We start from the raw sequence: 12,450 nt of genomic DNA, 5'->3' as shown, positions 1-12,450 counted from the left end.
GGGCCTGGAGACGGATAGAGGAGCAGTGTCTCGGTTCCTAAGACCATCAAAAATATGTGTTTTCCTATGGTCTTAGGCGACCCCTGTGAAAGGTTGAGAACCGCTGCTCTAAAGGCTCCTTCAGTGATGGTAGGCTTTCCCATCAGACGTCGGACAGTCCAGAGAATCAGTACGCTCTGAATCCTTTGTTCTAGCTGTGCTTCCCTCCGCTCTCTGTGCCTGCCCCACCCTATCACTCGCTCAAGTGACAATATGGTGGGCACACATGCATACGTGAATGTACACACACACACACACACACACACACACACACACACACTCACCCCTTTTACCCCCTGATAATCATTAGGCTTCCCGAAAAACTTTTAAAAATGTCCCTCCCCCCCAAATGGAGATATGTCCTCTGAGAGTTTGAGTTTATTCTAGGATAGGTTTTGAATGGCTCTGGGAATTCCCAGAATAAAGTAGACGTTACTGGTCTAGCCCAGAATATACCTACATCCTTGAAGTGGTGATGACATGGCCCAGCAGTCACCCATGATTCTAGAGATAAACTATACTGACCCAGACCTTGGTTCTTAAAACTACATGTGATACCAAAAAACACTGATCCCAAAGGAGAGAACTTGTCAACACGTCAGATGCCAACAGGCCCTCCCTCACCTGCCAGCATGCTTTCCTGAGAAATGTTACCCTTACTCAGCCCCCACTCTGACTGAAAGATGCAGTCTTCAGCTTTGTTCCAAAAATACAGACGAACTAGTTGTTGGCTGCATTTCTTAGACTGGCCTGTGCTCCCTGGATTGAGGGGTGGTTAGAACAAGGTCAGACAGCTTATTAGAGCCAGGGCTGGGGCTCAGATCACATGCAGGTGTCAGTCACTCAGCACCAACTTATTGAGCCCCATAGTATCTGGAAAGAGACATGCAAACCAAGTTACAGAGGGTATTTCGTCTTTTCTCCCATCATGTTGACAGCTGTCCTGTGTTCACACAGCTGTTTGCCCAGGCAGCCTGGAACCCCCCGGGTCCCATTTGGAAATGTCTCCAAGCATTAATCTGCACTAGCCCCCCCCAGTCCCTTCATGGCACCCCTCAGACAGAACCACAGGCCCACAGGCCCCAGCTTGGAAGCTCCACCTAGGGAGTTGCCATTTGGCAGTGCCTTCCCGTGTCACAGGGAGGGGCACTGAAAGAAGCCATTATCACACTGGAAATCTGAGCTGTGCTGGGGCCTGACTGGCAGGGCTGCTCAGTCAGGCCAACAGGATGCCTGCTTGATGCCAGAGCTCGGATCAGCAGAGGCAGAAGTGAAAAATCAGTGTAGAGCAAGGACTCTGAGCCTGGGGTCCCCTACCAGGGCTCTCCTGCCATTGAGGCAGTGTTCTATTTGCAAAACAAAAATTTAGTTCCAAGCTTAATTTCTTTTGAATGGTATGGCCCCCTCATAGAAGACTGGGATACTTTCTTGTTTTCCCTAAACATACGCCCTCCTGGTTATCCTATTTGAGCAGGATTGTTTGTGACAAGGACACAAGAGCTACAGTCGTTACTTATGCAGTGATCTGGGATCTTTCCAGTTTTGTATATGCTGTTTCGTTGTCAACCATAGTCAGTTTTCCTCAACAGTTTTCCCAAACAATAATTTTCCCTCCAACATGAGACTGGAGGGAAATTTCTCCCTGCTGTGAATTGAGCGGCATTTGATATTTTCTTTTTATTATAATGCTTTGGAGGGTGGGGTGAGGGAACTTACTGGGGTGATTCTTTTAACAAACAAGTTAATTCAATATGTTATAGTGGGAGGGGTACATAAATGTATTCACTAGAATGAGCATGGGCATTTTCTCTTAGAACCAGTTAAGACTTTTGCTTTGCGAGTCTCTCCTAAGGAGTAGTTTTGTTCCTACTCATTGTTTGCTACCCATCAGCAATAACAGCCCAGTAAAACAGGAATCAGTTAATTTGCATTTATTTTATTTAGATTGTTTTCTCATTATTGAATTACAAGTCAGGCAGGACTAAGGTATGCATACTGAAGTAACAACTCCCCGAGTCCCTCCCCCACAATCTCAGTGGCTCAACGAAGCAAAAGTTTATCTTTCATTCACACTACAGATCTAACATGGGTCAGCAGGGGCCTTTGCTGATCAGTCACTCAGGGACCCAGATGTGGGAGGTCTCACCTTGACACGGATTTCCACGCTGTCTACAGCGGTGGAAAGGCAACATGGCAAATCATTCACTGGCTCTTGTAGCTTTCCCTCGAAAGTCACGTCACTTCCACTCACGTGTTACTGGTTAAACTATGGCACATGGCCACACCTGATTTCACAGGGGCAAGTTCTGAAGCGGAGAGCTGGAAATAGGTGGGGAGCAGCACCAAAAACTTCCATCGAGCACTGGAGCAGGTAGCCTACGCCCTCTTGGTTATCCTATTTGAGCAGGATTGTTTGTGACAAGGACACAAGAGCTACAGTTGTTACTTATGCAGTGATCTGGGATTTTTCCAGTTTCGTATATGCTGTTTCATTGTCAACCATAGTCAGTGCTATTGTCCAGTTGGGAAATGGTGGTAGAATTAGCTAACCAGGTTTCGTGTTCCCAACTCACTTGGCTTCTGTTCAAGTTAAAAGGAAATCCAAACAGGTTTGCTTTAGCATGAAGTTCATAATTATCCCATTAGCGCCACCTCACATTTATGTAGCACTTTGAAACACTGAAGTGCTTTCACATATTATGATGTTTGATCATAAAAATTCCATATGCTAGATAGGTCAGATTTTATCATCCCATTCTTAAGGTAAGGGAGAGGAGGGAGACAGAGAAAATGAAAGGAGAAAGAGAGATTGAAACTTTCCTTCTATTCTATATTCTTTAGAACTTAGAAGTATCAGTATTAACCCAAATACAACATTTGGATTAACTGATGTATTGGATTGCCTAGCACACATCCACTTACGCCCAGCAACTTTTGGTGGAGACCATGCTAAGTAAGAAAGACTTCCTCCCCACCATTTTTTTTTGAGCCAAGCAGACAACATGGCAGGAGAGGAGGGCCGAGAGCTCCTCTGTCCCAGAGCAGTTCTGAGCCATCAGCTGAGCAGAGGTGACATGCTCCTCAGGTCTCCCAGAACACCAGGGCCACGATCCTGATAAGTTTCTTTCTCCCCAGTTCTCTGATTATCAGAATTACCTAGTGAACAGCTGTGTGAAGGAGAACCCCACCATGGAGCGGTCCATTGCCCTGTGCAACGGCATCTCCCAGTGGGTGCAGCTGATGGTGCTCAGCCGCCCCACCCCGCAGCTCCGAGCTGAAGTCTTCATCAAGTTCATCCAGGTGGCTCAGGTGAGTGATGGAGTACAAGTCTGGCCTGGGCTATGAGGTAAATTACCCCGTCTCCTCCCCCGCCCCACCAAGCCTTTTCCCTCCTGAACCACAGTGGGGTTAGTGCACCTTAAACTGTCCTGAGATCTAGACATGGTGACTTTTCTATTTCCCATACGAGGGCAATGTGGAGAGGGCCATCTCAGGGGTCAGAATACGGTTTTAGATCTATTTTAGACCTTTAACATTTTTCAAATGCTTACCAGCCTACCTTGTTTCCTCAAATCTGGCCCACATGGCAAAGGAAAGAGTAATTCCAGGTTTGCCTGGGGCTGGAGTCCTCTTAGGTCTTTGAGTTCCTGCTGTGTTAAATGTCTGGGTTTAATGATTGAGCAGCGATGTGTAAACATTTGATAAGAGGAAAATGGTACAGTAAGTCCTCACTTAACATCATCAATAGGTTCTGTGACTTTAAGTGATACGACATATAATGAAACCAATTTTACCACAGGCTAATTGATATAAACAAGAGTTAGTGTCCTGTGGCATCATCGTTACAATGAAATGACAGTGACTGAAATGAGCTGAAATGATGTTGAGGGCCTGCAGTACTATATGGATACATATTTGAAATTCACCAGAGATTCTAACTTCTCTATTCCAATTACTGATGTATAGGCACTGGCATTGCACAGGAGTTAAGACAAAGTCCTTGCCCTCAAAAATAAGTCTGGTTAATTGGTGTGAAGGATATAAAAGGTTACACTTAATGAAACATTTTTCCAGCTCCAGATGGTCTAGACCAGTGTTTCTCCAAGTTGGTACAGGGACCACCTGCTCTGATATTAACTAGAGGCGTATTAAAAGCACAGATCCCTAAGCTCAACCCCAGATCCAGGCAATCGGAATATTTTTGGGTCCAAAAATCTGTGTGTCAAACTAGTACTTTGGGTGGTTCTTAGAAGCCACTGATCTAGACGGTGGTCCAAAGACCAGCAGCAGAAAGGGAGGGAGATGTAACACCTTGCCTGGCTTGGTCTGGAATTAAGGCTAAGAACAGGAAATTGCCAACAGCTGATCACTCGTCTTTGACCAGAAGGAAGATGGGGCTCAGAGCCAAGAGGCAGCCTCTAAGCCGCATGTAACTGACATGCACAGTGACTCTCCATCTGTTTTGTGTGTCACAGAAGCTCCACCAACTACAGAACTTCAATACACTGATGGCTGTGATAGGCGGGCTCTGTCACAGCTCAATCTCCAGGCTCAAAGAGACAAGTTCACATGTCCCGCCTGAAATCAATAAGGTCAGTGCTCCTGCCTCCTCCGGGCGCCTTAGCATTCCTAGGACCGGTGTCGATGCGTCCTCCTCGAGGGGCAACCCAGCAAGCATTTGTGAGCCACACCAGTACGGCCTGCCTGGAGGGTGCCTGTGACGGGGTCTCTTCTCTGCTTTGTAGGTCCTGGGTGAGATGACAGAGCTGCTGTCCTCCTGCAGAAACTACGACAATTACCGGCGCGCCTACGGAGAGTGCACCCACTTTAAGATCCCCATCCTGGGGGTGCACCTCAAGGACCTCATTTCCCTGTATGAAGCCATGCCCGACTACCTGGAGGACGGGAAGGTGAACGTCCACAAGCTGTTGGCCCTTTATAATCACATCAACGAGTTGGTCCAGCTGCAAGAGGTGGCCCCGCCCTTGGAGGCCAACAAGGACTTGGTGCACCTGCTGACGGTGAGCTCCCCCTGGAGATGAGTACTGAGCCCCTGCTGTGTGCCAGGTGCCGCTGTGCACCCTACCGAATAGAGCTCAGTTAATCCTCATGAAAACTGTAGCAAGTAAATACTGTTATCTCCCTTTTCTGGATGGGGACACTGCGGCACAGACATTACTTGCCTGAGGACCACACATTAAGCAGCAGAGCCTGGATTTAGACCCAGAGGGTCTATGCCCTTTCACTCCCGGGGCATTTCCCTCTCCCTGCAAAAGCAGACCTAAGCTGTCTGGGAGGGGCTGATAGCAAATCAGGATACAGGCTTGGTAAGACATGGAGACAGTGTGTTCTCATAAAAAAAGGACAAGGCAGTGAATTTAAAAAAAAAAAAAAAAAAAAAAGGAAAGAAAAACAGGTTCATTATTTGGCCCCTGCCACCACTGGCTTAGATCCCTGCTCCTGGAAGCATTTGAGCCAAGGGAAGGCGGACACACTTGTAACGGTGCAAGAGACCAGGATTTGCCCTTTGGGTGAGGGGAGACCAGACGAACTCCTTCCCTTCCGGACCTGCAGTTCACTGGCCGTGTGACTCTAAGTCCGGGTTCCTCCTCTGTAAAATCCGGGATTTGTAATGTCTGGGATGACTTCTAACTTTTCTTGTAGTTCTAAAATGATACCATTTTTTATCTGCTTTTGTTGCAGAATGGAATAATTATTATAGCCTCTTCCTACATCACAGGATGATTCTGATAGAGCCCCAGGCTTCACTTCCAGCTGGTGTCTAATCCTAGCCTTTCACTAACTGCCAAGGTGACCTTGACAGGTCTCGGCCTTTGACATCATCATCTGTGGAAAGATGTACGGAATCTTAACCTTTTGGAATCACAAACCCTGTGATGAAAGCTGTGAACATTCTTCCCAGAAAAATATACATAAGCCATATATGCAAAAACATGCATGTTTTTGAGTTCTGAACCGCCTGAAGCCCATCCATAGACTCTAGGTTAAGATTATTTCTAAGACTTCTCACCTGTAAAATTTTATAGTTCTAAGATAAATGGAACTCCTTAGGTCTTAATATCATTTAATACATGTTATCATTTAAACTGGGTTGTTGCTAGAATCAAATTTCAATAGTATCAGGCCATGCAAACTGTCCTTTCAGATCATCTGCCTGCTTTGGGAGAGAACAAGTGAAGTGTGGACCATCTGACCAGATAGGGCCTAAGGCTTAGATACTGTAGTTTAAATGAGAGCATCTTGAGAAGTTTCCAAAATTTAAAAACATTTTAAGGAAAAAGAACTAGTGCTTGTGGTATTGCAACAGTAGGTGTTACACCCTCCAAACTTTGTGAATTTAAAAATTTAAAAGCAAACTATTAAGAGCCTAGAAGACTAAAACACTAGAGAGGAAGAACTAAGAAACACATCATCCCTGGGCAAAGGCAAACAGCATCCTAGCAATTAACCCTGTTCTCCTTTGATCTGCAGTTATCTCTGGATCTGTACTACACTGAGGATGAAATCTATGAGCTCTCCTACGCCCGGGAACCGAGGAACCACAAAGCCCCGGTGAGTTTCTCATATTACGGCTCCTGCACGTAAGGGGTGCTTTACAAGCTTCCTATCAAGGTCATTTATCTGAAGGAACTTTTAGTTAATAAGTGTATTGTTTCTACTGTGTGCCCAACCTTGTGCTAGGAACAGAGAAAGCGTCAGTGTACATATGAGGACTGGTTCCTGACCATAAATAGCCTGTGGTTGAAGGGATAAGACTCCTGTGAACAGTGGATAACTAGATGCCTCAGGGCATCAGAATGAGCAGTGGACTCAGTCAGTGGTTTACAGATTAGAGAAGGGAGGCAGCATCTTGGGCTGGAGTGGCCTCTCCCTATTTATTACAAAGTGTCCCCACATCATTGTTTCCCCTTCTGTGATTTGTTGATGATAATGAGAGCAGTATGCACACTTCAGAGGATTTCCAGCTTGGCGGATAGAAAAGCCCCATCATCCGGGAGTCACATGGGTCAGAAAGAGGAGTCTGCCCTCAGCTTTGTGCAGAGACGTCCTCAGAGAGCACAGCCCGAGCTTCACAGGTTACCTGGCCCTGCCTCTCCTGTAGGCAGGTTAATAATTTCAGTTTTCCTCCTGGAGGACCAGGAATCCCATGTCCTGGGAAGCTTCCCTGCCCCCAAACAGGTGGTCCTCAAGGGGAGAGAGTGCCTCCACATAAGGAATTCAGCTGACCTGCCAGGTGGCTAAATTTCATTGTCTCTTACAGAAGATCAAGTTCTAGCTTCCTATTGTAATGAAAGATGTTCACTGGTAGATTCATTTTCAGAATGTTAGAAGGCATTTCAATGGAAAGGGTACCTTCTCATTTTTAGAAGAAACTAATGTGGGCCAAGTCTTAAATATTTAAGGATGGAATCCATCTCAGCTTGTCCAGGCCTCAGATTTTCTTCTTGTTACTCTCTGTTGATAGCTTTGACAGAGTTTAATGGAGAGGGAACTGAAACTCAGGTAAATTGAGAATTTTAAATTATCTGTAGACAGAGATAATGTATGTGAGGAGCACTTCGTAAACCATAAAGCACAGTAACTGTTAGCCAAGATTACTGTTCTAAATTTCCGTGACATGGGCTGTCTGCGCCTTACCACACACACAGGTGGGTGTTCGTAGCCCTCAGATAGACGCAGCCATCAGGTAATGGGAGAGGAAGAGTCTTATAATCATGGGGATTTCTCCGCTTATCTCATTTTAGCCACTAACACCTTCAAAGCCCCCAGTAGTCGTGGACTGGGCCTCCGGAGTGTCTCCCAAACCTGACCCAAAGACTATAAGCAAACACGTCCAGAGGATGGTGGATGTAAGTACCGCTGTTTCAGCAGACAATAGCTGGGCACTGTCGGCTTCATTTTGTGTGCTGGGAGAGGGGGAGGGCAGTGGTAGAAACACAAGGTGAGAAGCTTGGAACTTGTTCCTATGTGAGCACAGGGAACCACTTCTCCCATCGTGGCTGCAGAACAGAAATTACATTTTACCAACACACCTTGGTCTCATGGCGGGGAGTTGTGCCTCCTCTTAAAAGACCTAGCAGTAGAGTATATATTTAAAGGTTGCCAGTTGACGTGGGGGCAGAGAGATGTTGGGAAAGGTTTAAGTATAAGAAAAGACAAGAAGAACCTAAATTTGAGAATTTTGGCACTGTTTGATTCAATTCACTGTGCTAAATGCTGAGGGGGCTGTCCATAGGTTCATATTTCTGCATTTATCCTTGTGGACCATTCCAGCATTCACAGACAAGTAAGAGCCAGCAAGTGACAGGACAATGAGTAAAATTGAGGGGGAGGGGGCACTCCCAGCGGAGCTGGTTAGTAGGAGCTTCAGAGACGGTGCAGTCTGAGCTGAGCAACCAAAGGGCAGAGTGGAGGTAGAGCACCCCTCTGTGCAGTGAGCAAGGAGTGTGCCAGCCAGGGTGATGGATAATTGACAGGTTAACGGATCGAAAGCACCTGGTCACCCTCCAGATTCTGGGACCAGCAAAGACCTGGGATGTGACCCTTGCATCTGCGCAGCAGCCTAAGGAGCATGTTTCCTGGGTCCTCTCATTCAGGCTGAGGAGAGGCTTTTATCAGCTGCTCCGTCTGGCCCTTGTCATTTGGCTAAAGGGAGAAATGATTGGTTTCTCTTTGGCAATCACCAAAGAAATTCCTTTTTTCACAGTCTGTCTTCAAGAACTATGATCATGACCAAGATGGATACATTTCTCAGGAAGAATTTGAAAAGATTGCTGCAAGTTTTCCATTTTCCTTCTGTGTGATGGACAAAGACAGGTGAGGGTTTGTGTATAAGCCCTTAGGTAGAAACAGTTTATGGGCGTGTCACTAGAACAATTTTACTCGGATGTGTTGCTGCTGTGATCACTTAATGAATATTTGGGCTAAGATATTAGGGCTAAGAGAACAACCATCAGATTGCTTGTCTGGCTTTGGTTTGGACCACAATAAAGTGAAACCAGTTTAGGAATAGTCAACTATAGATTTTAAAAAGTTTAGTTCTTCCTTCTTTTTGTCCTTATAGGTTATGAGGAACTAGTACTTATTAATAATTTGCATATTTACTTTTTGCACGGTTACATAAGCTTTATCTTGGTGCTTGTATAAAATAAAATGTATGGCTGGTGGGTTCCAGTTATATATTGTGTACTGTCAGAAGGCAGAAACTGCAGCATAAGGTATTTCTCTATATATACAAACAATTGCCATCATTTCTTTTTCAAGTCCTATAGATAGTGGTTAAATTAGGTAGGAAAACCTAGTTTAGCCAAAGAACAACTGTAAAGATAAGTAATTCTGTGTCACCTACTCATTACTTGCTCTTCATGATGCTTATTAAGAGGAGGGCTCATGGAGGTGATTCCCAGGTAATATACACTGTACCACCACCCAAGGAGAAAAAGAAAGGTGCGTTTCTAAGGCTCGAAGCCACCCTTGCTTCCCCCTCACACCCTTGTCCGTGTCATCTGCTGGCAGGGAAGGCCTTATCAGCAGGGACGAGATCACGGCCTACTTCATGAGGGCCAGCTCCATCTACTCTAAGCTGGGCCTGGGCTTTCCTCACAACTTCCAAGAGACAACCTACCTGAAGCCTACCTTCTGTGACAACTGTGCTGGATTTGTGAGTGGTTCTTAGAATGCTTCAGGGTTGAACTGGGGAAGAGGACGAGACAGGTGAAATGATTCAGCCAGGCACAAACCTCACAACCCTGAATAACGTATCCCAGCTTACAGCCCAAGCAAACACCTGTAACAGCCTAGTCCTCACGTGCATGGTTTTACGTGCACTCATTGGTTCCCATTCCTTCCTGCTTTATTTTCCCTCTGGTGCGTTGAAGCCTTGGGTAAATGGTGAAGAAATAAATATTGAATTGGGGATATCATATGCTGTTCCCAGTGTTAGAAAAAAGAAATGTGAGACATCCTCACCCGTCCCCACTGTGAAGGAAACTGCCCGTCATCTGGGCTCTGCCCCTCCTCCGTCCCACCCCTGACCAACAGTTTCCTCCTAAACCCAGTCCCTGAGCCCAGGATTCCCCATCCTTGTTCTTTAGCCTGGAGTCCCGAGAAGCCAGTTTGTCCCATGACTCATCCACTCAGGCCTGGGGAAGGCCTGGCTCATAAATCTACTATAATGAGCTTAAGAACATTTGACTCTCATGAGTACAAACTTTTCCTGTTGTCAACTTAAGGTCAGGAGGGACAATACACATGAGAGATAAACGAGGTTCCCCTCCCACTTGAGGTAGAAAACAGCATGAGGGAAAATGAAGAATGGAAGTCAGCGCCTAGCCTCCTACCAGATGAATGACTGGCGCATTGTCTCGTTTGCCTTACAGCTCTGGGGAGTGATCAAACAAGGATATCGATGTAAAGGTAAGGCCATGGTGTCCACTGCATGGTTCCCCTTGTCTTAGCGGCTCTCCTATAAAGCACTTGACCCACAGTAGTTGTCCATTCAGTCCACAACCTCTCAGCACAGCCTCATCCCCAAGCTGGTTTCCCTGTCGCACCCCGAGTGACTGCCACCTACAGGAGAGAAGCGTGCTGGGTGACCAGCTCTGCAGCGTCCCCTTACAAGGTCCTCTCTCTGCCTCGGTTGCCCAAGAAACAGGGATGGCTGGTAGGTTATACTCTCAGATGGTCATGGGAAGGTGGATCCCCAATGAAAGGTGCAGAAGTGATTACCAAAGGCCCTTGTCAGCTTTCCTTTTATCAGTTGATACCTCCTCATGATTAGAAAAATTCAGGAGTGAAAGAAAGGAGACCTTTTACTGCAAAAAAAGGAAGATCTAACAGCTGGGAGCCTCCAGTCTCCTTAGCGTAGGCAGTGTGTGTGGGATAACCAGACCCCACGTCTACCCTCCCAGGTAAGAGGATGCCACTGACACAGCCCATGATAAGGGCCTCATGTAAGGGCTAGGAGACTGAGATCCAAAGCTGACCGAGTGAAAATGCCAGGTTCGGTAGAAACGTTAGGTGTCCTAGTCGGGAGAACAGGACAGGCACGTGTGCTGAGAGAGCACTGCATGCATGTGGTTTTGAGACCCTAGAGAAGGAACCGAAAGACTTTCTGACCAGGGTGTCTTGTGCACAGACTGCGGGATGAACTGCCACAAACAGTGCAAAGATCTGGTTGTGTTCGAGTGCAAGAAGCGAGCCAAGAGCTCAGCAGCTCCCACCGAGAACAGCCCCTCTGTGGGGCCAGCGTCCAGCCTTTGCTCGCTGGGAGCCAAAGATCTGCTCCATGGTAAGTACGAGGCACTGGGAACATTCACCTTGGAAAGCGAAAGGGGAAGGACCAGGTTTTCGAGGAGGAAAGAATACCTGTATTATCTCAATAGAAACAAGCACAAACACCACTGTGGAACACATGCCTGTATATGTATCCGTCCTGTATTTTAAGAGTAACACATCACCTTTGGGCACAATTCTGTCACATAAAATGCAAATTCCCGTGGGAGAAAAGTGGCAGAGAAGAGCATAAAGGTCCGGCACCCCAGCGTGTGGCCTGCAAATGAGCTGGACCTTGCTACATTCACCCACTTTTCCTTGCTTGCAACTTACAGCTCTCCTGACTTTTGTAACAATGTGGTCTCCTGGAACTCTTCCTGCCATTTTAAGGCCTCCTTTTCTGCTGGATCCTTTTAATTTGCTTTCTTCCTTTTCCTTCTAAAAAGGTAGAGTACTTAAGAATCTGTTCCAAGCTTTCTGTGTGTCTATGAATTTGACCAAACTCTTACAAGGATTTATAATTTGGGCTGGTAGGAGTATAACGATGTCACAGAAAAGTTGGAAAAAGGAGGTACAAAATATCACCACCCATAATAATCCTCTAAAGAAGACAGTGAAATTATTTTAGGATGAATATGACAATTTACATATTCTGGTACTTAAATAACAGTATAATTTTGAGCTTTATTTGGGTAAATATTTAATGTTAATTTAAATTATGTTCCCCTAGGAAAAAATTGTACTAGGATCCTTATAAAGTTTCTAGTATTTCAACTGTTGTCTCGGATTACAAATGCTAATTAGAGCACTTTTGAAGTTGTCCAGAAGCCATTTTGACTGTACCAATCCAATGTCTTAGCTAGAAAGTTTAGTAATAGTGTGAGAGCGCTCTCTCTCATATATATATGTATGTATATGTAAAACATCTTAAAAATGCATGCATACCTTAAAATCACTGCTGAGCCTTAGCAAAGCAGGACACGTAGATGATTTGCAGTCTATCTTAAAGCCTCCCACCCATCTCAAATACATGCTCCTCCTCTACTTTTCCAGGAACTTACTCCTTTTGGTTAAGACCTATGCTGGGCAGGGGTGTTGATTAAAAGAAGAAAGCCA

The 12,450-nt window shown here is 45.8% G+C and overlaps 1 protein-coding gene across 4 annotated transcripts in view; it reads left to right on the top strand.

The window, feature by feature from the left end:
* RASGRP1 (RAS guanyl releasing protein 1) overlaps window positions 1-12,450 on the top strand; it is an 80,339-nt gene that overhangs the window by 56,800 nt on the left and 11,089 nt on the right. For 3 of the 4 annotated variants that reach the window (XM_019663519.1, XM_019663520.1, XM_019663521.1), the window contains 9 exons: window positions 3,175-3,348; window positions 4,515-4,631; window positions 4,785-5,060; window positions 6,532-6,612; window positions 7,806-7,910; window positions 8,768-8,877; window positions 9,577-9,721; window positions 10,440-10,476; window positions 11,198-11,350. In XM_019663519.1, coding sequence (XP_019519064.1) covers window positions 3,175-3,348; window positions 4,515-4,631; window positions 4,785-5,060; window positions 6,532-6,612; window positions 7,806-7,910; window positions 8,768-8,877; window positions 9,577-9,721; window positions 10,440-10,476; window positions 11,198-11,350 — 1,198 coding nt within the window. Of the gene's footprint in view, window positions 1-3,174; window positions 3,349-4,514; window positions 4,632-4,784; window positions 5,061-6,531; window positions 6,613-7,805; window positions 7,911-8,767; window positions 8,878-9,576; window positions 9,722-10,439; window positions 10,477-10,562; window positions 11,351-12,450 lie in introns of those variants that run through there. The other variant, XM_019663522.1, reaches the window with a different exon arrangement.

This window comes from Hipposideros armiger, unplaced genomic scaffold (assembly GCF_001890085.2).
Source record: "Hipposideros armiger isolate ML-2016 unplaced genomic scaffold, ASM189008v1 scaffold_393, whole genome shotgun sequence".
Lineage (NCBI taxonomy): Eukaryota > Metazoa > Chordata > Mammalia > Chiroptera > Hipposideridae > Hipposideros > Hipposideros armiger.
The sequence above is the reverse complement of the archived record's forward strand: the minus strand, read 5'-3'. Positions and strand labels throughout refer to the sequence as shown.